The sequence below is a fragment of the Mustela lutreola genome, chromosome 4, assembly GCF_030435805.1.
Source record: "Mustela lutreola isolate mMusLut2 chromosome 4, mMusLut2.pri, whole genome shotgun sequence".
Classification (NCBI taxonomy): domain Eukaryota; kingdom Metazoa; phylum Chordata; class Mammalia; order Carnivora; family Mustelidae; genus Mustela; species Mustela lutreola.
Window position 1 is genome coordinate 57,227,610 of NC_081293.1, and position 24,112 is coordinate 57,251,721.

Consider the following 24,112-nt stretch of genomic DNA (forward strand, 5'->3'; position numbering starts at 1 on the left):
TGAGTAATACCTATGACTACTCTTCTATTACTTAAAAATATCTATTTGTATAATCTCCATTACATATTATGAAATTGTTATATCTTACGCAACATAATACATTCATTTGGTAATTGTGTTAACTAAAAACATATAGCAAATTGATTATGTTGGAATGAAAAATATCTTAAAATATACCATTTGTTATCAGAGCAACTGAAATATAATGTATATATCCTTTAGAAGTATGAATTCAGGGACCCCTGGGTAGCTCAGTTGGTTAAGCAGCTGCCTTTGGCTCAGGTCATGATTCCAGGGTCCTGGGATCATACCCTGCATCAGGCTCTCTGCTCAGGAGAAAGCCTGCTTCTCTCTCTCCTTCTACCTGCCATTCTGCTTACTTGTGATCTCCTTCTATCTCTTTGTCAAATAAATAAATAAATAAACTCTTAAAAATAAATAAATAAATAAATGTCCCGACTCTTGATTTTGACCTAGGTCATGATCTCACGTTCCTAAGACTGAGCCTGCCTTGGCCCCCAGCTGGGCTCTGCACTGGGTGTGGAGCCTACTTAGAATTATCTCTCCCACTCCTCTGCCTCTGCCCACCACCCTCCTCGGGTGCTCACTCTATCTCTAAAGACAAATAAAGAAATAAAAATAAATCAGTAAATAAATTATGGAATTCAATGTATACTCAGAGATGACTCACTATATAATTTAGAACATTTTCATCCTCTCCACCATCCTTAGAAATCACATCACAGGGACACCTGGGTGGCTCAGTTGGTTAAGCAGCTGCCTTCGGCTCAGGTCATGATCCCAGCGTCCTGGGATCGAGTCCCACATCCGGCTCCTTGCTCGGCAGGGAACCTGCTTCTCCCTCTGCCTCTGACTGCCATTCTGTCTGCCTGTGCTCGCTCTCTCTCCCTCTCTCTCTGACAAATAAATAAATTTAAAAAAAAAATCACATCACAAATTCCCCCTTTGCTCAGCCCGTAACAATTTTCTATTTCTATGGATTTTACAAGTTTGGGACATTTTATATAAATGGAATTCTCTTAACTTGTGGACTTTTGTGTCTGGCTTCTTCTACTTTGCATATGTTTCATTCAAATTTGTAGCCCTTATCAGTACTTCATTTCTTCTTACTGCGAAGTAACATTCCATTGCATGGATATGGCATTTATACTTATTCATTAATTGGCTGATTGCCATCTATACTGTTTCGACAATTTGCAATTATGACTGTCGCTGCTAAGAACATTCATATAACAAGTTATTCTGGAGATAGATGTTTTCGTTTTTCTTGGGTACATACCCAGGAGTGGAATTGCTTGGTTATATAGTAACTATGCTTATTCTTTTAAGTAACCATCAGATCGTTTTCCAAACTGGAACGACTATTTGACAATCATATTAGGAATGTACAAAAGGTTCCCATCTCTCTAGGCCCTCCTCAACACTTGTTATTGTATGTCCTTTATTTATAATAGACAGTTATAAATTGTAGTGTAGTGTAGTGTAAAGAGGCATCTCATTTTGAGTGTGATTCCCATTTCTCTGATGAGTAACAATGTTGAGTATATTTCTATGTGCTTATTGGTCATCTGTATATCTTCTCTGAAAAAGGACTATTCAAACACATTGTTTATTTGTAGTTCAGACTGTCCATTTATTATTGAGATATGAGGTTTTCTTTTTTTTTTTTAAGACTTTATTTATTTATTTGACATAGAGAGCGAGCCAGAGAGCACAAGCAGCACGTACGACAGAGGGAAAGGAGAGGTAGACTCCAGACTGAGCAGGAAGCCTGACTTAAGGGATTGATCCCAGGACCCTGGGATCAGGACCTGAGCCAAGGTCAGACACTTAACAGACTGAGCCACCCAGGCACCCCAGGAGAATTTTTAAAAAGTCGTCATACAAGCTCCTATTTTTTTTTCTTAAGATTTTTTTTTTTTTAACTTTCATGTAATCTATACACCCAACATGGGCTTGATCTCTCAACAGCAAGATCAAGAGTCACATGTTTCACTGACTGAACCAGCCAGGAGCCCCTACAAGCTCTTTATTAGACATATGATTAGCAAATATTTTCTCCCACTCTTAGTTTTCTCTGACTTTTTTTTTCTTAAGATTTTATCCATTAATTTGACACAGAGAGAGAGAGAGAGAGAGAGAGAGAGATTGGAAATACAAGCAGGGGAAGCAGCAGAGGGAGAGGGAGAAGCAGGCTCCCCACTGAGCAGGGAGTCCCATGCAGGACTTTATCCCAGGACCTGGGGATCATGACCGGAGCTGAAGGAAGATGCTTAACCAACTGAGCCACCCAGGTGCCTCCTATGTGTTTATTTTTTCAAAAAGATTTATTTATTTGGGAGTGAGTGAGAGTGAGTGTGTGTGTGTGTGTGTGTGTGTTTATACATGTGCACACAGAGCACATGAGAAGAAAAGGTAGAAAGAGAGGGAGAAGGAGAGAGAGAATCCCAAGCCGATTCCCACTTATCCTGGAAGGGCAAAAGGGGGCATCATCCCACAACTCTGAGACCATGACCTAAGCCAAAACCAAGAGTCTAATGCTCAATCCATTGAACCACTCAGGTGCCCCTCTATGTGTTTATTTCATTTTACTTTAATTATACCTCAATAATTAAAGGGAAAAAGAAAACATGATTGACCATCTCAAGCCTGTTTCCTGAGTAAGTCTTTAAGTCACTTAGGTATTTCATGACAATTTATTGTACAGTTTTAATTTTAAGAAATGTGGTATGTAACAACTAAATGTAAACAAGTGATCCTGAATTGAATATAGATACAAGACCAAATGTTCTCTTTTTCCATAAAGGAAATTATTTAGTTACAAGACCTAAAGATTAGACAATAATATTATAATAGCATCAATAATAGTCCCGTAGCTTTGTAAAAGTTTTGTAATTGTTTTGTGGTTATAAGGCAATGTCCTAGCCCTTTTTTAAAAGACTGCATTCTTTTTAATTAAATAAAAAAAAAAATAATTTCTATGCCCAATGTGGGGTTTCAAGTCATGACCCAGAGATCAAGAGTTTCATGCTCCCCCAACTGAGCCTAAATGTCATTGTTTTATGAAAACACACACCAATGTATTTAGGGGTAAAGGCATCATGTTTACAAATTACTATTAATGTGTAAAGGAAAAAAAAAAAAGAAGAGGGAGGAACAAAGGAGAAAGAAGGAAGGAGTGTGAAAAATAAAGAAAAGCTAATTTGGTAAAAAGCTGCATTTGGGAAATGTCAGGGAAGAGCATGCAGAAAGTCTACGTAATTCCTTCATTTTTTTTTTTTTTAGTACGTCTGAATTTATTTATTTAACAATATTTCTATGGTGCTGGCCCAAGTTTCATATTGTATATTTTATTCTCAGTACAAGCTTGGGATTCAAGTGCTGGTGACCTGTAGAAATGGAAGACAAGTTTCAAAACAGAGCTACTGGATGTGTGGGGTCATAGGTCAAGAGATAAGCCACCAGCAGATCTCTGGATGGAAAGTACTAAACCCGGGTGGTTTAAAAAACAGGCCACTGTCAGACAACAAGGAAGAAGGGCAAAGAGTATGTTCACCATAAATCGATGAATTAACAATGGACACATTTTTGCAAAATAAAAGATCTCTATTTTGAGTTAAAGTCAATCTATGGGTCAATGAATATTCATTGTTTATTAAGTTTTAGATGACACTTGAAGTAAACTAAGCTAAAAAGTTTGTGAATTTAGGGGTTCCTGGGTGGCTCAGTGGATTAAAGCCTCTGCATTTTGCTCAGATCATGATCCCAGGGTCCTGGGATCAAGCCCACATCTGGCTCTCTGCTCAGCAGGGAACCTGATTCCCCCTCTCTCTCTGCCTGCCTCTCTGCCTACTTGTGATCTCTGTTGAATAAATAAATAAAATCTTAAAAAAAAATTCGTGAATTTAGATAAACAATTAGTAGCAAGTCCAAAATACTGTCAGGTGAGCAAGATATCATTTTGTCTAATTATGATATGCTACAAATTGTAATCATCTGGGAAGCCAATTAAGTAAGACTGTAAGTGAAACAATTCAAATGTAAAATTGAATGTACAGCATCATTTCAACTAATGGAGATAATATTAGCAATGCATTTTTATATTGTAATACTGTTAGGGGGATAATTGAAGACATCTGTAAGGGGTCTGTATGAATTAAGTTCTGCAAAGTAGGGCTGAGTCTTTCTGTTTAGAGTGGGAAGGCTTCATGGAGGAGACTCCTCTTAAAGGACTACAGGAGTTTGCCACTAGACAGAAAACAGTACAAAGGCAATGCTAAGATTCTGGAAAGCAAGCTCTAAGAGGCAAGAATATTATTTGAGGAAGAATTCTGCTAACTGTACTGATACCAGATGTCATCTGTGATTTATAAAACCTCCTTTATTAAATTATTCTACATAGTTGATTCTATTTCTGGGATCTCTGTCATTAACATGACGCATGCTGTGTGGACAAGATGTAGCTCAAGGGCCAGTATTTCCTGGACCCTCACTTCCAAGCATTACACTTAGTCTCTTCCTTGTTCCCTCGATTGCTATTTTCAAGCAAGCAAGCAGTAGGATTTCACAGTGAATAGCAAGCTAGTGACTGCTTGAGGTAGGGTCATGAATAAACTCACCCAAGAGGACAGATTACAGATCGGCTGACTGAAGCGCTGAGAAGGGATGGGGGAAAGCAGTGTTACAGAAGCCTAGCAACACATGAACTTCTCAGAAGAGCGAAGTGTAATCAATAGTTTGAGCTGCTGAAGAAAGGCTATGAGGACCTAGAATTTTCTTTGACAGTTAAGGACCTGGCTGATCATTGGGCTAGCACTTTCAGAGACAGGGTAAAGAAAGTAGATAGATCAGTCTGATGATCATTAGGAAAAGATTTCCTAGCAAATCTATGACAGAATTCTTTTACCTCTGGTTATAAATCACTCTGCCGCAACAGCCTATTTAGGAGTAGCTCTGAAAAGTACATATTAAGCTTATTTTCGGAGAATCTGGTCCAGATGAGAGAACCTATTGAAATTCCCCATGGGATGCTCTTAAGGAAGGTTAGGCCAGGATCGAGAGCAATCACCTAGGATATTCTATATAACCTTTGGTCTAAGGGGGTTTAGAGCAACTCATTACCATGTGTCTAAAAATTGGTGGAGAGAGGGTCACCTGGGTGGCTCAGTCAGCTGAGTATCTGACATCGGCTCAGGTCATAACCCCAGGGTCCTGGGATGAAGCCCCTGAGTTGGGCCCCCAAGTTCGGCTGGGAGTCTGTTTGTCCCTCTACTCCTCCCCCTGTTCATGCTCTTTCTCACTCTCTCAAATAAATAAAATCTTAAAAACAAAACCAGCTTAAAACAAAACTGGTGGACAGAGAAGACTGTCCTGAAAAACAAAATTACTGTTATGATTTCTCAAGAGGCAAACATAAGATAACAGTGTTTTCACAGCTTTAGGGCATAGAAAGAAGGAATTCAAAGACCAAGAGAGGTTTCTACAAGGGGAGGCAAATCTAGATTCAGATTGAGATGGGTAAATGAGCAATGTCAACAAAAATTACATGTAGAAAATAAAGTGGAATTTTAAATCAATGAAAAAATGTCATATCAACTACTTGATCTATCCATAAAATTACGAAGGCACGGGAGACACTATTTTTTATAATAGTTAGAATGAGGATAGGCTCCGGGGCGCCTGGGTGGCTCAGTGGGTTAAAGCCTCTGCCTTTGGCTCAGGTCATGATCTCAGGGTCCTGGGATCGAGCCCCGCATCGGGCTCTCTGCTGAGGAGGGAGCCTGCTTCCTCCTCTCTCTCTCTGCCTGCTTCTCTGCCGCCTTGTGATCTCTGTCTGTCAAATAAATAAATAAAATCTTAAAAAAAAAAAAAAAAAGAATGAGGATAGGCTCCTGTGCCAACAAGAAAGACTGAAGGTATATAGTGACATAGATTTGACCTGCTAAGAATTTCAAATGTCTGTACAAAGATAACAATCAAGCACTAAGACTAAAAGAAAATCTAGAATTAAACAATGGCAAGGGCGCCTCGGTGGCTCAGTTGGTTGAGCAACTGCCTTCGGCTCAGGTCACGGTCCTGGAGTCCCGGGATGGAGTCCCGCATCGGGCTCCCAGCTCCATGGGGAGTCTGCTTCTCCCTCTGACCTTCTCGCCTCTCATGTTCTCTCTCACTGTCTCTCTCTCAAATAAATAAATAAAATCTTTAAAAAAAAAACAATGGCAAACGATTTAATAGAAGTTCTATTTTACAAAAAAGGAAACATAAAACAAAAAATGGTTATGAAAAGTGACTTCATGAAAGAAACACAAATGGTTAATAAATATTTTTTTTTAAAGATTTTATTTATTTATTTATTTGTCAGAGAGAAGGAGAAAGAGAACAGGCAGGGAGGCAGAGAGAGAAGCAGGCTCCCTGCTGAGCAAGGAGCCAGATGCGGGACTCGATCCCAGAATCCTGGGATCATGATCTGAACCGAAGGCAGCGTTTTAACCCACTGAGCTACCCAGGCGTCCCTAAGTATTTTTTTTTTTAAGATTTTATTTATTTATTTGACAAAGAGAGATCACAAGTAGGCAGAGAGGCAGGCAGAGAGAGAGAAGAGGAGGAAGCAGACTCCCTGCTGAGCAGAGAGCCGGATGCGGGACTCGATCCCAGGACCCTGAGATCATGACCTGAGCCGAAGGCAGCGGCTTAACCCACTGAGCCACCCAGGCGCCCTAAATATTATTATTATTTTTTTAAACCTAAATTTTACTAGTTAAAATGCAAGCTCATTCACGATATCAATTTTTACTTACTAGGTGGACAATGATGTAAAAGATTACACTATTAGATAAATGTATATATATATATATAAATCTGTTTTTGAAGAAACAATATTAATTAAAAGTTTATAGTTAACATAAGTATCATAAGCAAAGAATCTCTAAGAGTCCATTTTTGGTTAACTTTTTTTTTTTTTGAAGATTTTATTTATTTATTTGACAGACAGAGATCACAAGCAGGCAGAGAGAGAGGGGAAAGCAGGCTCCCTGCTGAGCAGAGAGCCCGATGAAGGGCTCAATTCCAGGATCCTGAGATCATGACCTGAGCCAAAGGCAGAGGCTTAACCCACTGAACCACCCAGGCGCCCCTGGTTACCCTTTTTTAAGAGGTAAGGGAGTTCTCAGATGCCTTCTTTATAATTTTTTTTTAAAGATTTAATTTATTTATTTGACACAGAGAAATCACAAGTGGACTGAGAGGCAGGCAGAGAGAGAGAGACGGAAGCAGGCTCCCTGCTGAGCAGAGAGACCGATGCGGGACTCGATCCCAGGACCCTGAGATCATGACCTGAGCCATCCCAGGACCCTGAGATCATGACCTGAGCCAAAGGCAGCGGCTTAACCCACTAAGCCACCCAGGCGCCCTGCCTTCTTTATAATTTCTAATGCTGCATCTAAACCACACACGATTTCCATTTTAGCGTGTAAGGAGGAGGAAATGATCTTGAGTAGATTCTGCTCCCAAACCCCATGCTTATTTAATCAAATAAGCTTCTACTGAAATTAATAAAGTTGTAGAATAAACAAATTTCCCATTAAGTAATTTTGACCCTGTCACTTCTTTGCTCAACATCCTTCAGCAGTTGTCTTATCACTTGTCATTGGAAGTTTTTTTTTTAAAGATTTTATTTATTTATTTGACAGAGATGACAAGTAGGCAGAGAGAGAGAGGAGGAAGCAGGCTCCCTGCTGAGCAGAGAGCCTGATGTGGGGCTCGATCCCAGGACCCTGAGATCATGACCTGAGCCAAAGGTAGAGGCTTTAACCCACTGAGCCACCCAGGCGCCCCTCATTGGAAGTTTTAACACCAAAACTTAGTTTGTATATACTGGAAGTTGCTAAACATCATTATCTCAGAGGGTAAATTTAAGATGGATTTTAAAATTTCAAAGTAATAAATTTGTATTTCTTTCTTTATCTGTTTATTGAGGGGTGGAGCAGTGGGAGAGAGAGAATCCTAAGTCGACCACATGCCCAGTAGGGATCAATCTTACAACCCTGAGATCATGAGCTGAGCCCAAATCAAAATTTGCGACACTTAACCAACTAAGCCACCCAGGTGGCCCCGAAAGTAATAAATTTTTATTTATTTATTTATTTATTTGACAGAGAAAGACACAGCAAGAGAGGGGACACAAGCAGGGGGAGTGGGAGAGCTAGAAGCAGGCTTCCCACTGAGCAGGGAGCCCAATGCCGGGCTTGATCCCAGGACCCAGGGATCATGAACCAAGCCCAAGGCAGACACTTAAGGACTGAGCCACCCAGGCACCCCAAAAGTAACAGATTTTTATGCAAAGGAAAGAAACAACAAAACGAAAAGACAACCTACTGAATGAGAAAAGATCCTTGCAAATGACATGTCCAATAAAGGGTTATTATCCAAAACATATAAAGAGCTGATATAACAACATGTAAAAACCAAATAATCCAATTAAAAAATGGACAGAAGACATGAACAGACATTTCTCCAAAGAAGACATTCAATGGCCAAAAGACACATGAAAAGATTCTCAACATCACTCAACAGGGAGATGCAAATCAAAACCACAATGAGGTATCACCTCACAACCGTCTGTGACTAAAATTAAAAAACACAAGAAACAAGTGGTGGCAAGGATGTGGAGAAAAAGGAACTCTTGTGCACTGCTGCTGGAAACATAAACGCCTGCGGCTAGTGTGTACAAACAGTATGGAGGTTGCTCAAAATATTAAAAATAGAAATACAGTCTGATGCGGTCATTCCACTACTGGGTATTTATCCAAAGAATATGAAAACACTAATTCAAAAAGTTATATGCACCCCTATGCTTACTGCATTATTTGTAAAAGCCAAATTATGGAAGCAGCCCAAGTGTCTGTTGATAGATGAATGGATAAAGATGTGTGTAAACACACACCAGAATATTATTCAGCCATAAAACAGAATGAAATCTGGCCATTTGCAACAACATGGAATGAGCTGGAGAGCATAATGCTAAGTGAAATTAGTCAGAGAAAGACAAATATGTGATTTCATTCATATGTGGAATTTAAGAAATAAAATAAGTGAACAAAGAAAAAACAAGGCAACCCCCAAAGCGGACTCTGACTATAGAGAACAAACTGAGGGTTACCAGAGAGGAGGTAAGTGGAGGGATGGGTAAACTAGGTGAGGGGGGATTAAGAGTCCACTTATCGGGCGCCTGGGTGGCTCAGTGGATTGGGCCGCTGCCTTTGGCTCAGGTCATGATCTCAGGGTCCTGGGATCGGGTCCCGCATCGGGCTCTCTGCTCAGCGGGGAGCCTGCTTCCTCCTCTCTCTCTCTCTGCCTGCCTCTCTGCCTACTTGTGATCTCTCTCTGTCAAATAAATAAAATATTTAAAAAAAAAAAAAAAAAAAAAAAGAGTCCACTTATCTTGATGGGCACTGGGTAATATACAGAGTATCTCAATCACTGTATGGTACACCTGAAACTAATTTAGCACTGTAGGTTAAGTATACTGGAATGCATTTTTGAGTATATCAAATAATCATGTGGGAGACAAAGTAGAGCCATACTTTCAACAGAAAATGATGGTGGCCAGCCAAAAAACCCACTGATTATTTATCATTTAAACGCCCCCAAACACCTATATTTCATCACAAACACACACACACACATATTCATTTTATCACATAAAACAAAACAAAAATGCAGCCCAAAGACATTTAAAGCAGAATCTTGGAACAAAGGAACCATCAAGGAAAAGATCATATACATGTATAAATCCAGGCAAGCTCCTTCGAAAGCTCGTTCGAAAGGATACTTAGTTACTCCTTTTCCAAAACTCTGATCACCTCAGACCAGAGAAGGCAACAAAACATTCACTTGTATAAATTGTAGATGTTCAGTGCCACACCTGTTCTACGGACCAATATATAGTCCTATGGAGGAGAACCTACGAACTAATTCCTGGTGGGAATTGATCAGGCATGGGAGCCATCTGGGGAGCCTACTACTTCACCACCTACTCCTGCCACCACCCCAGAGGCTCAATTGTAGTGTGTGTGTGTGTGTGTGTGTGAGAGAGAGAGAGAGAGAGAGAGAGAGAAAGTGCGGTGCGAGTTAGTAGTATAGGGAGTTAATAGAGCTTGCTGGAGGGTGCCTGGGTGGCTCAGTGGGTTAAGCCGCTGCCTTCGGCTCAGGTCATGATCTCAGGGTCCTGGGATCGAGTCCCACATCGGGCTCTCTGCTCAGCAGGGAGCCTGCTTCCTCCTCTCTCTCTCTGCCTGCCTCTCTGCCTACTTGTGATCTCTCTCTGTCAAATAAATAAATAAATCTTTAAAAAAAAAAAATAGAGCTTGCTGGATTCAAGAAACTACATTGTTAACGTCCAAAGTACAACCTTTCCTCCAAAATCTACTGAGTAACAGGATAACTAGTCCCTGACAAGACCCACAGTGACAGCAAAGAGTCAGAAACATCTACCAAAGGCCAACAATTATGGGGGAGTGTTAATGACTACCTGGCGAAGAAAACAGTGTTAAGAGCAAGGGCAGAACAGAGTGAGCCTGGTTCAGAAAGTTGTGCTGCCCAGTTCGAATTTGCTGTTAGGCTTTTTGTATGTGACCATTAAAAAAAGAAGCAATAAGCCTCTCCTTCAAGAAAAGAAGCCAAGTGCAGCATAATAAAAACAGGATAGAAATCAACCACTGTGAACAAATGTGAGCCTGCACGCAGAGCCAAAGAAATTTACACAAAATTTTATGCTAACGCTTAATATCAAATACACAACAAATAGATACTGTGCAAAATGCAAAAGAAATCGGAACAATGCAACCCTCTAGTTAATTGTTTACTGGATTCCTCAGTTTACTTCCTCTACCCATACTTCATTCCTGCATAAAATATCCATATAGGAATTATTCTAGTGCTATTCAAAATAATCTGTTATAAAATCCTAAAAAGCATATAGACCATGGAGACCTAATCCTCTCTCCACCAAAAGTTCAAATTTTTGATGGACGACCTTATCAATTCTAATACTCCAAGTTCTGCCTTCCTCAGAAAAGAGCTAACAGTGAAAACCACAGCAAAACTATTCCAAGATACCAACTCAAATTTAAAACATTCAATATTCTATGTTTTTTAAAATATTTTATTTATTTATTTGAGAGAGAGAGAATGAGAATGAGAGGGAGAGGTCAGAGGGAGAAGCAGACTCCCCGCTGAACAGGGAGCCCGATGTGGGACCGAATCCTGGGACTCTAGGATGGTGACAGGAGCCGAAGGCAGTCGCCCAAACCAACTGAGCCACCCAGGTGCCCCAGAACAATCAATATTCTAAAGCAGTTTTATTTCTGCTCTATATTCCTTCACTCATCAAAAACTTATTTAGTGTTGACGATGTCCTGGGCAGAACTTCGGGCACTAGCAACAAACATATGAAAAAAATATATATATATATATATATAAAAACCTGTTTTATTTTTGTTGTCGTTGTTTGTTTTTTAAGATTTTATTTATTTATTTGTCAGAGGGAGTGAGCACAGGCAGACAGAGTGGCAGGCAGAGGCAGAGGGAGAAACAGGTTCCCTGCTGAGCAAGAAGCCGCACTTGGGACTTGATCCCAGGACCCTGGGATCACGAGTCGAAGGCAGCCGCTCAACCAACTGAGCCACCCAGGCGTCCCATATATGAATATTTTAAATAACTTGGAAAGTTTGCAAAAAATAAAGTTTGATGAATATTTTTATTTTTCTAACATATAATCATGTAGGACACCTAGCTTTTTCACAGATACAGGAAATAAATTCTTGGTTTTTTTATAAATCAAGATTATACTTCTGACTTGTCACTAGCAGATATATCAAAATATTCATTAAGTTGCTTAGCAACTGTGCTTTACATCATTCCTTGTCTCTGGATTGTTTTTGTATTTGTGAAAAGTGCCAGATATGTATCACAACATATTGAAATGTTCTATTTATTCTGAAAGAAATATTGCAAAAGGGAAAATAAGAAAGTAATTCAGCTACTGCTGTGTCATGGAAAATGCTAAATACTTTTTTCTGCCTAAGAAACGTTGAAGACTTGGAGTGCCTGGGTGGCTCAGTGGGTTAAAGCCTCTGCTTTCAGCTCAGGTCATGATCCTGGCATCCTGGGATCATCGGGCTCTCTGCTCAGCAGGGAGCCTGCTTCCCCCTTTCTCTCTGCCTGCCTCTCTGCCTACTTGTGATTAAAAACAAAAACAAAAACAAAAACAAAAACAAAACAAACCTTGAAGACTCAATAATAGCGACAGAAAGTTGCTACCAAAATCTCTGAACTATGGATTTCATAGTCTTCATAAAAAAAAAAAAAAAAAAAAAGGTATACACTAAATTCTACTGGTGTAATTATTACTACATAAGAGAAGGTCTGAAAGGCAGGAAGAATTCTCCAAAATCCCACTGCTTATCCCAAGCTACCTTACTCTCTTTTGAATCACTTACTCTAGGGAGAGTCAGCTGCCACACTGTAAGGAAAATTTTACCCTTTGATAATTAATGGACAAGAAAGTAAAGGATTCAGAATTAACAGATACAGATTAATCAACCTATGTCAACTACCAATGCCAGATATTGAGAATCAATCTCTGCTCTTTATTTCAGCAAATGCTCAAGGTACTATATAAGGGCAAGATAGAAAAGAATGATGCACAACAAAATACTATACTGTTGAGAAGCATGTAAGTGGAGGGAAAAAGCAAGAAAAACACTTTTTTTTTTTAAAAGATTTTATTTATTTATTTGTCAGAGACAGAGGGAGAGAGAACGAGCGAGCACAGGCAGAGAGGCAGGCAGAGGCAGAGGGAGAAGCAGGCTCCCCGCCGGGCATGGAACCCGATGTGGGACTCGATCCCAGGACCCTGGGATCATGACCTGAGCTGAAGGCAGCTGCTTAACCAACTGAGCCACCCAGGCGTCCCAGAAAAACACTTTTTTAAGGTTATTTATTTATTTGAGAGAAAGAGAGAGAGAGAGAGAACATGGGCATATGTGAGCGGAGCGAGGGGTAGAGGGACAGGAGAGAGAGAAAATCACAAGAAGACTAAGCATAGAGCCCAATACAGGGCTGCATCCCACAACCCACGAGATCGTGACCTGAGCCAAAACCATGAGTCAGAACCTTAACGGACTGAGCTACCCAGGTATTCCCAAACCAAGAAAATTACCGCAAAAGTCAGGATGGGAAGTTCTCAGGGCTTCTGGGAATCTAAGAATACTCCATTTTTGACCTGGGTAGTTGCTTCATGAGTATTTTCTGTATAATTATAGGTAAGTCGTACATTTATTTATTTATTTTTAAAGATTTTATTTATTTGACAGACAGAGATCACAAGTAGGCAGAGAGGCAGGCAGAGAGAGAGGGGGAAACAGGCTCCCCGCTGAGCGAGAGCCCCATGTAGGGCTCTATCCCAGGACCCTGAGACCATGACCTGAGCTGAAGGCAGAGGCTTTAACCCACTGAGCCACCCAGGCGCCCCGGTAAGTTGTACATTTATATTGTATGAACTTTTCTTTTGATTATGTCTGTTGACATAATGGAAAATGTTAATACTATAATAGCATTATTTTGTGAATAAAGATCCACAAAGGACTTACTCTTTAGAAAAAAATAGGACTAAGTCAGATAGATTAGATATATGTTAAAATATTATATATATTGATTTTTATGAAGATTTTGTTTATTTATTTGAGAGCCAGAGAGAATGAGACAGAGAGCTGAGCAGAAAGCCTGACGGCGGGCCCAATTCCAGCATCCCAGGATCACTCAGGACCGGAGCTGAAGGCAGACAGACCCTCAACCAACTGCACCAAGCAGGCGCCCCAAATATTAGATACACTGGCAAAGCTGAGATAGGTATGTTGTATGATGCTAATGCAGTGTCCTTAACATATTAATATTTTTAGTGAAGAGGAGAGATGGAATTGTGTTAGGCATCTCCAAGATGTCCCCAGGGACTGCCACCACCTCATATTTACACCCTTGCATAGAACTTCCTATGCTGGGGGCGACTGGATGGCTCAGTCATTAAGCTTCTGCCTTCAGGATCCCAGCTTCCTGGGATCAAGCCCCTCATCGGGCTCTCTGCTCAGCGGGAAGCCTGCTTCTCCCTCTCCTACTCCCCCTGTTTGTGTCCCCTCTCTCACTGTGTCTCTTTCTGTCAAATAATAAAAACAAATAAAAACTAAGCGTCACATGTGCAGGGGTGCCTGGGTGGCTCAGAGGGTTAAGCAACAGACTCCCAGTTTATCTTGATTCTTGCTCAGGTTGTGAGATTAAGCCTTGATTTGGCTCTGCACTCAGCAGGGAGTATGCGTGAGGTTCTTTCCCCTTGCACCCCCCACCCCCAGTCCCTGCTCCTGTGCTTCCTGTCTCGCTCTCTCAAATAAATAAATCTAAAAAAAAAAAAAAAAAAAAAAAAAAAAAAACTGAATGAGCCAGCCAGGTGCCCAGCTTTCAGATTCCTGGCCACAAAAACTCTGAGATGTTTATCATTCGAAGCTACTGAATTTGAGTACTTGTTAAGCAGCAACAGATAACAGATTGTCAGTTAATTCCTTAGAAGGCTCTTTATAAAACCTGAACCAGATAGAGAACATCTCCCTAACTAAAGTGCTTCAAGGTTTCATGTTCATGGACTAAAACCTTGTATTAGTGCACTCACGCTCTAGCTTCTGCCTACACCTTTTTACCGTCATCTGGTTCTACTCTCTACCTACTTAAAATCACAGGACTCCCTTGAGATTAAGACTATAATCTCTTTTTTACTTTTGTATTTGCTGTTTTCTCTGCTTAGGAATGCTCTTCCTTGCCTTCTGGAGAGTTTTCTGGTTCTTGGCTCCTTTTTGTCCCTCAGTTCACAGCTTAAATGTTCCCTCCCCAGAGAAGCCTTCCCTGATGACCTGATTATGAGAACGCCCCGGAAAGTTCCCATTAAACAGAGGAACAAGATAAGGAGGCCACATTCAAAGCCATATAAAGCTGGAGTTAGTCTGTTTGACTATCTGCATGAAATGAAAGAAGGAAGTTAATAACACAGAATTTGGAAAGGAGAATATAAACTTGTCACTATAGACTACATGATTGCACTTCTTTTCTCTTTTTTTTTCGATTTGTATTTATTTGTTAGAGAAAGAAAGAGACAGAGAGCACAAGCAGGGAGAGAGGTCGAGGAAGAGGGAGAGAAGCAAGCTCCCTGCTGAGCAGGGAGCCCAACACAGGGAGCAGGACTCTGGGATCCTGACCAGAGCCGAAGGCAGACACTTAACTGACTGAGCCATACAGGTGCCCCTGAATGTACTTCCAATACATAAGAAAAATAAACTGAAAAACCAGAAACATCTAAATTCTAGGAATAAAACTTCAAGACACCTCTGAAGGAGGGGCATGAGGCTGGCTCAGTTGATGGAACATGTGACTACTGATCTCAGGGTTTGGAGTTCTCTACATATTGAGTGTAGAAATTCCTTAAAAAAACGAACAAAAACCCCCCCAAAAAACGACAACAAAAACAGCTCTGAAGGACAAAAGAAGGCCTTAGCCAATAGAAAATATACTATCTAGGATAGAAAGACCAAACATCAAAGAGAATTCAATTCCCCAAATTTTCTGTGGAATATGGTTCCACTAATAATACCAATAGGGCTTTATTCTTGCAATTACACAAGATGATTGTTAACTTACAGAAAAATAAGTCAAGAAAAGTCAAGAAATTTCTAAAAATTAAAAGGAGGAATTACCTCTATCAGATATGAAAACATGAAACCTAAATAATTAAAGAGTTATTTGATGCTTATACAGGAGACACTTAACATTGGGATAACAGAACTGAATACTAACATAAACAAATACAGACCAGTAGAGAATAGATGGACAATTAAGTAAGTAGTGTTGGATGGCTGGGTAGTCATCTGAAAAAATATAAGTTGTTACCAATATTCTACACACACAAAGTGAATAAAATAGTTAAATGCAGAAAAATGAAATGAAAATACAACAGAAAGAAAATGGAAGATTTATAAGCGAGAACTGGTAGATTTTTCTAATTAAGACACAATATACTAAAATCATAAAAGAGCAGATGAAAAATGTTTTTCATCTTTAAAATTTTTTTCTCAACTTAAACAATTTTTTTAATGTAAAATGTAATTTTAAAAACCTAGATGTTAAAAACAATGACAAACTGGAAATCTATCTGCAACTTTTATCATGAATGTCAATTTTCTAAAGGGGCTCCCATAAAGTCAATAGAAGATTAAAAATCCAATAGGAAAATGGGCAACATGTACATTATTTCCTACTTTAAAGTGCTCTGAATAAGCCATATTATTTTTTCAGAAGAGTGAATACAACAAAAAATAAACACTCTGGTCATTGTTTAGGTATCTCTTCATCCAAACTATTACATATAGAGTCTGACTGATAGGAGTGTTTTGTGGGGACTGAGTAAAGGATGTACCTTCATAGCTGAGTTAACACAGAATGAAAATCAGTACATGATAGGACAAGAGACTGATCCATGAAATGAAGAAATAATATCAAAACTAGTTGTGAAGAATTTTAAGGAAATTTTATTTAGTTCTTGAGAGGTAAGGTGACCCCAGCAAACATTATGTGTCCCTGGAGGGTAACGCAAACTGTTCTCAGCAAACCTCTGGGCCAATTTCTTTCCGTCTATAAAATGAAATGTCCGGTAGGTTTTAATTCATGTTTGCATCCCCAATACCTAGCCTAAGTCCTGGCAATCAATAAAAAGTATTCAATAAGCACGGTTTCTTCACCTATTTTTCTCATTCCAAAATGGTTTTTTTTCCTTCTAAAAGTCACCCACATTGTAATAAATTGAAGGCAGTTTATCTTAGTTGGTAATTGATTCTATTTCATGTAACAGAAAACGTGCAAATAACAGGTTTTAAAAAAGTAAAAAAAATAAGTAAGTAGAAAGAAAAAAATTTTTTTTCCTCTCTCATGTTAAAGAGATTCAGATTTAAGAAGGGCTGTGGTTGGTATGGCAGCTCCATTGGTATTACCAAGAATTTGGGCTCCTATATTTCTTCCCACTATCTTAGTACGTATCTCCCACTATCAAGTCAATTTAGGCTTCCAGGTGGTTGTTGGAGCTCCAGGCATTAAATCCAAGTTCTACAAACGTTGAGTGAAAGGAGACAGACACGAGAGAGCATATGCTCTATGATTCTAGTTATATGAAGTTCATTCGAACAAAAACAAACGTAATGGAGATAAATGTCAAAACAGTAGTTATTATTATGTGGACTCATGGCTTGGGAAGGACCACGAGGGAGGCGTCTGGGTGTCTGAAATGATTATATCCTTCTCCGTATAGTGTTATACACATGAAGAATAACCCTGATACATTCATTTATGATTTGTGCACTTTACTCTATGTAAGGTAGCTAAACGAGGTAAGATCCAGATCTTTGAGCTCATGTGTATATTGACAAGACTACACTTAGACCTAGGTTGAATAAACGAAGCATTCTAAAGTATTTAGTACTCATTGTGTAGCTCTTTGTGCTTGTAACTGTGGTCACCTTCCAAAGCTGGAAAAGTAACTAAGACCAACGGTCTGGTACTAGAGTAGCTATGGGTGTGGCAATTGTCTTGCTTTAGGAATGAATACATGAATTTAAATCCTACCGCTGTTTTGCATTTACTGTTTTGCTCCAGAAGAGGTATGAAAATAATGATCTTTCCCTTATTCAAAAACCTAACAGAGTCCTTGTAGAAGGATTTATGAAGCAATGTATGTCAAGTTCTCAACATTGTCTGATACATAATAAAATGTAGTTGCTATTACTTTATTACCATTGTTACCATCATCACTACTAAAAAAAATTTTTTTTTACATCATCATCATTATTAAGAAATGATGGAATAGGGATCTTAAACGATTCTATGGTCAAAAATTCCAAATCAACTGGTTAATATCCTTGTGGATATGAATATCCTACTGGAAATACACATTTGGCTATGAACTTGTTTCCACATGAGAACTTCCTAAAGAAGCAGAATCCAGTTCTTCTTATGGTTCTCTATGTTTAGAAAACTCAAAGTACTTATGGGAACTGTTTTGGGAGCATGTCATAAAAAATTTAGTTTTGCTTTCAGAATCATATGACCCTCATTAAGGTGCTTCTGTGGATAATGATTTGGAAATAATCACAAAATACAGAAACAGATAAAAGTTAGGAAACAGTATGTTCAGTTTAGTACCATTTACTTATGCTATCCAGTTATAAGTGCATTAAAAGATCCTGGAAAGTACACAAGATACTGGTAAAAGTGGTGACCTTAGGGAGATGAAGATCACTTGGTAGTAACTGTGAACTTCTGTTCATAAAAAACCCAGGCCAAGATAGTTAACTGCTTTATTATGTCCCAGGAAATAATGAGAGCGGATACTTCTCTAGTCCACATTTTCAGGGAAAATAACCTGGTTGATTTTATATGTGGAATAAACTCATTTTTAAAAAACGTGTAAGTACAAAATACTTACCCACTTAGCAATTGGACACCCATGAGAGCTTTTTCCTTCTTTTCCTGTGTACACTACAATTTCTATCCTTACTGCATTTCCTTTTTGACCATACCTGAGTACAAAACACAGTGAAGGGAAAATAACTGCAATTAATTGAGATATATACCCTTTTAATATCTTAAGGTACAGAAGATACAGGCTTACAGAAGTACATAAAACCCAACACCCTGTTTGTTAAAGTTTACATTTGTTCAAAATTTACATTTGTGTGGCAGATATTTTTATTTGTTAGTCGATTCTCCTTACTTATCCTTAGAGATCACTTGTTTAAAAAAGGACTGGCTCCAAGATAAGCATTAAGGAATGTGAATGCAGTGCGGTTGGAGGTAATTTTAACTACTTCTACCATTATACAAGGATATAAGAATAAGAATTTCTGGATTTAACAAAGACAGCCTTGCTTTGTGACTTAGTGGGGACACCAGGACACTACGGTCTTCCTGGGCCCTGAGAAACATCCGACTTATACTCCTGAAGGCTTTCCCATTCACTTCTCATTTGTTCCCAGAGATAGTCTCTGCATTGAGTCAGGTGCACGATAATGAATGATTTTTAACAGGGAAGGGAATTTCCTCACCTATTCTCCATGATTTCCCTGACAGCAGCAACACTTGGTCCTGCCCCAAGGTGTGTATAATATGGGCCTTTGTCTTTTTGTATAACTCGATCTGTGGAAGGAATAAGATTATTAGACCCAAAGCTTACAGAATTGCACAGGGGCAAGGAGAAGCTATTTTTATTAATTCTTTTTTTTCTTTTTTCCAATTCAGAACAATTTATCTTGACAAGGTTTTGGTAAACTTTAATAATTAAAGTCTAGGACAAAAGGCCCTAGAATTTAACTTGTTCCTTTCTTACAGCCCCTAACTATTTAATTCTTCCTCTAAGCATCAGAGGAAGAAAACAAAAAATATTGAGATATGGGTCATATTTCTTCTCCTATTTCCTGCTTTAAAAGAAATCTATTAATAATTAAGGTGCAAAATTAAAAGTTTTCTAAGAGCAATACATCTCTAAAAGCTTGGCCTCAGAATCCGAATAAAACTGAGCCCAGCAACTGCACTGCTAAGAGTTTATTCTACACTCACATAGTTATATATCTGTAAAGCAAATGTACAGAGGAACGTTACTTGTTATTTGTAACATCAAAAAAGAAAGAGAAACACACTTGGCACCTGCCACTAAATGATAAGTGACTAAATTAAGGGATGTTTATATAGTGGAAAACAATAAAACTATTAAACAAGTATTTACAAACTTTGGGATGTCTGGGTGGTTCAGTCAGTTAGGGGTCTGCCTTCAGCTCAGGTCATGATCTCAGGGTCCTGAAACAGAGCCTGGGTCAGGCTCCCTGCTTAGCAGGGAGTCTGTTTCCACCCTCTCCCTTTGCCCTCCACCCCACTCATATTCTCTCAAATAAATAAGTAAAATCGTAAAAAAAAAAAAAACCTATTATTTATAAACATGGAAAAACCTGGGATTTCATTAAATTTTTTAAAAAGCAAATTGCGAGCACAGTATATTTTAAAAGGCCTAAATTTTCTAAAACCGCAAGCAAAAATAAAATAATAATATTAAGGATGCCTAGGTGGCTAAGTCAGTTAAGTGTCTGCCTGCAGCTCAGGTCATAATCCCAGGGTCCTAGGGTCAAGTCCCGCTGCAGGCTCCTTGTTCAGCAGGAAGCCTGCTTCTCTCTCTGCCTATTGCTCCTTCAGCTTGTGCGCTCTCTCTCTCTTTCTTTCTCTCTGACAAATAAATAAGATCTTTAAAAAATAATAATTAGGGGCGCCAGGGTGGCTCAGTGGGTTAAAGCCTCTGCTTCTGGCTCCGGTCGTAATCCCAGGGTCCTGGGATAGAGCCCCGCATCGGGCTCTCTACTCAGCGGGTAGCCTGCTTCCTCCTCTTTCTCTCTGCCTGCCTCTCTGCCTACTTGTGATCTCTGCCTGTCAAATAAATAAATAAAATCTTAAAAAAATTAAGAACTGGGGCGCCTGGATGGCTCAGTGGGTTAAAGCCTCTGCCTTTGGCTCAGGTCCTGATCTCAGGGTCCTGGGATCCAGCCCTGCATTGGGCTCTTTGCTCAGCAGGGAGCCTGCTTTCCCCTCTTTCTCTGCCTGCCTATCTGCCTACTTGTGATCTCTGTCTGTCAAATAAATAAATAAAATCTTTAAAAAATAATAAAATAAAATAAAAAATAAAATGCCAGCAGTGCTCAAATTGAGGAACCATGATCCAGAGGTTAATCACAGTCTGCTTAACACAATACTTCCACGGAAATCTTTTTTAAAATTAAAGACTGTTATTTATTTCTTTCATTTTAGAGAGACAGAGTGAGCATGCAGGGGGAGGGGCAGAGGGAGAGAATCTCAAGCGGACTTCAGATCAAGACCTGAGCCGCGCACTTAACCAACTGAGCCACCAAGGTGCCCCTCCAGGGAAATCTTTTACGCGTAGATATGATCATTCCACTTGGGATGATTTCTGAGTGGCTTTTTCAGCTTTGTTTTTTTTTTTTTTTTTTTTTGCTTGTTTGTTCTTTGTTTTTTTTTTAAAGGTTTTATTTATTTATTGGACAGAGAGATCACAAGTAGGCAGAGAGAGAGGAGGAAGCAGGCTCCCCGCTGAGTAGAGAGCCCAATGCGGGGCTCGATCCCAGCACCCTGGGATCATGACCTGAGCCGAAGGCAGAGGCTTTAACCCACTGAGCCACCCAGGTGCCCCTGTTGTTGTTGTTTTAAAGAAGGCTCCATTCCCAGCATGGAACCCAACGTGGGGCTTGAACTCATGACCGCAATTCAAGACCTAAGTGGAAATAATTGGGTGCTTAATTGACTAAGTCACCCGGTCAGCCCTGCCTTTTTGTTTTTCTTAAGTTCCCATTTCTACACAATGAGCTCAATTACCTCACATGTAATGATTATAGGAACACACTGACAATGTATAAAACAATCATAGGTCCACTGAAGATGCTCAATAAATTTTCAATGCCTAGGTGTCTCAACTCCTATAAGATACTAGTTATATAAGGAAAGAAACTAGATTGTCCTGAAACTAGACTATCATTCTACTGACATTATGCACAGAGTAAAATTAGACTAGCTTGGGTGTATACATTCTTGTTTGTTTGTTTGTTTTGGTACAGATTTTATTTATTTATTTGACAGAGGGAGATCACAAGTAGGCAGAGAGGCAGGCGGAGAGAGAGGAAGCAGCAGGCTTCCCACTGAGCAGAGAGCCCAATGCGGGGTTCCATCCCAGGACCCTGGAATCATGACCTGAGCTGAAGGCAGAGGCTTTAACTCACTGAACCACCCAGGTGTATATATTCTAACGGCATTTTGTTTTGAGGGTGTTTTTTTCCATTTGTAATGATATTCAGAAAAATTCTGTCCCTTTCTTTTTTTTTTTTTTTAAAGGTTTTATTTATTTATTTGACACAAAGAGATCACAAGCAGGCAGAGAGGCAGGCAGAGAGAGAGGAGGAAGCAGGCTCCCTGCGGAGCAGAGAGCCCGATGCGGGTCTCGATCCCAGGACCCTGAGATCATGACCTAAGCCGAAGGCAGTGGCTTAACCCACTGAGCCACCCAGGCTCTGTCCCTTTCTTAATTCAGATTTTCAAAACAAGAGGAAGGAGGCTAAAAAATAGGCTCTGAAGTTGAGACTGTCTTTGAATTCCAGTTTAACCATTCACTAGCTGTGACCCTTCCAGTGACTTAGTTTCCTCACTTGTAGAATGAAGATAACACACGTTCTTTTTGCAGGCATGTTATGAATATAACAAGTCAAGGTCATGGCACAGTATCAGACTTGCAGTAACAGATCTGGAATAGGAGTCATCATTACTGTACCCTTCTGTCCTTGCTCAAAGAACCTCTCATTCTCTCAATTCAACCCCACTCAGTATTGTCACCCTTTTCAGATTATGAGATCTTTCTGAAAAGAGCCTATCCCTGGGGCCTGGCACATGGTAGGCTGTCAAAACTGTTCAATGATGAGTGGCAAAATGGAAGGCTTGATTTCAGAGTATCAAATGTACTTTAGATAATCGAGAGCAGAAAGTCATTGCTAACTTCACTATTTTTTCTACTGTTAAAAAAATCAAAATGATAATAGTTTATCCTTCTAAACAATCATTTACCTATTCTGGAATGTACTAATGAACCACCTACTTCAGGCAAAAAATTTTCCTTTAAGATTTGGGGCTATATTTTAAGACTTTTTAAAAATAAGACTGTTTTATTTTATTTTAAAGGGTTTTTTTGTTTGTTTGTTTTTGTTGTTCTGTTTTTTTGACAGAGAGAGACAGCCAGAGAGGGAACACAAGCAGGGGGACTGGGAGAGGGAAAAGCAGGCTTCCCACAGAGCAGGGAGCCCGAAGTGGGACTTGATCCCAGCCCTGGGATCATGACGGGAGCCAAAGGCAACAACTGAGCCACCCAGGTGCCCCTATAAGACTGTTTTAATAATTAAACCTATTTGAGTTCAAAATAGGATATTTCACAAATTCTCTCCTCATATGTTGTATAAAACTTAAAATAATAAGGACTTCAAGCAGCCTAACAAACTTTAATGACAAATCTACTTAATCTCCTAATTACATTTGTGTTAGAGTAAATTAATTCTTCTTTTATTTGAGCACTTCCATGAAATTTGACCACAGACAGTGACTAATCACTATAGGGTTCAAATTTAGCTTTCATGTATTTCAAATACTGAGCAAATTTCTTGTAAGGACTGCCTAAGAATCATTAGTCCGGTTAGTTTTCTAAGGGCTTTTAACACATTGATTAAAAACTTCAATAATTAGCTCCTGGCTTTTCTCTTTCAAGGACTCCTAAGACACAAAATATATATCAGTTATAAACTGCTCCATAAATCAGCTACTCCCATCTCTATTTGTTTTTTTTTTTTTTTTAAAGGCAATCAGTATTATACAATGATTTCTTATTTTAAAATTCCAAAAGGTTTACAAATTCTTCAATGGCCAAGACTGGAATTTCATTTATAGGGACATTCTTTGTATCACAGAGCAGAAAAGCACCAGGCATTGAAAAAGAAACAAACCCATTCCGGTTCTTGAACTGGGTGGTAATTATTTATAGCTATTTGTTAAGTTGCACATGTTTTACATTCTGTGTATGTATATCATCTCACAATAAAACACATTTTTTAAACAAAATGCCTATAGGTTGAAATTCTTTTAAATATAGGAAGAATAAACTCTAATAGAAAATTGAAGGAATTCAATCTTACGATACGCACAATAAATAATTTAGGAGACATTTCGCCAAGAGAAAACAGCAAATCTTCCACTTGAGAAAGTTTCCAAATTATGAGTTAAAAATTTCCCAATTAGTTGAGCAAAATCAATAAGGGTGCAACAGAAAAAGAGGTATAGAATTCAGTCCATTTTCGCCAGAATACGAATGGGGCAAAAATGCCACATATAAAGATAACCCAAAATTGGATATGGTCATGAC

At 39.2% G+C, this 24,112-nt stretch overlaps 1 protein-coding gene across 3 annotated transcripts in view; it reads right to left on the reverse strand.

The window, feature by feature from the left end:
* Nucleotides 1-24,112, reverse strand: part of TET1 (tet methylcytosine dioxygenase 1) — a 128,181-nt gene that overhangs the window by 28,157 nt on the left and 75,912 nt on the right. For all 3 annotated transcript variants that reach the window (XM_059170085.1, XM_059170084.1, XM_059170086.1), the window contains exons 4-5: nucleotides 19,209-19,299; nucleotides 18,590-18,683 (exon numbers count right to left, since the gene is read on the reverse strand). In XM_059170085.1, coding sequence (XP_059026068.1) covers nucleotides 18,590-18,683; nucleotides 19,209-19,299 — 185 coding nt within the window. The remainder of the gene's footprint in view (nucleotides 1-18,589; nucleotides 18,684-19,208; nucleotides 19,300-24,112) is intronic.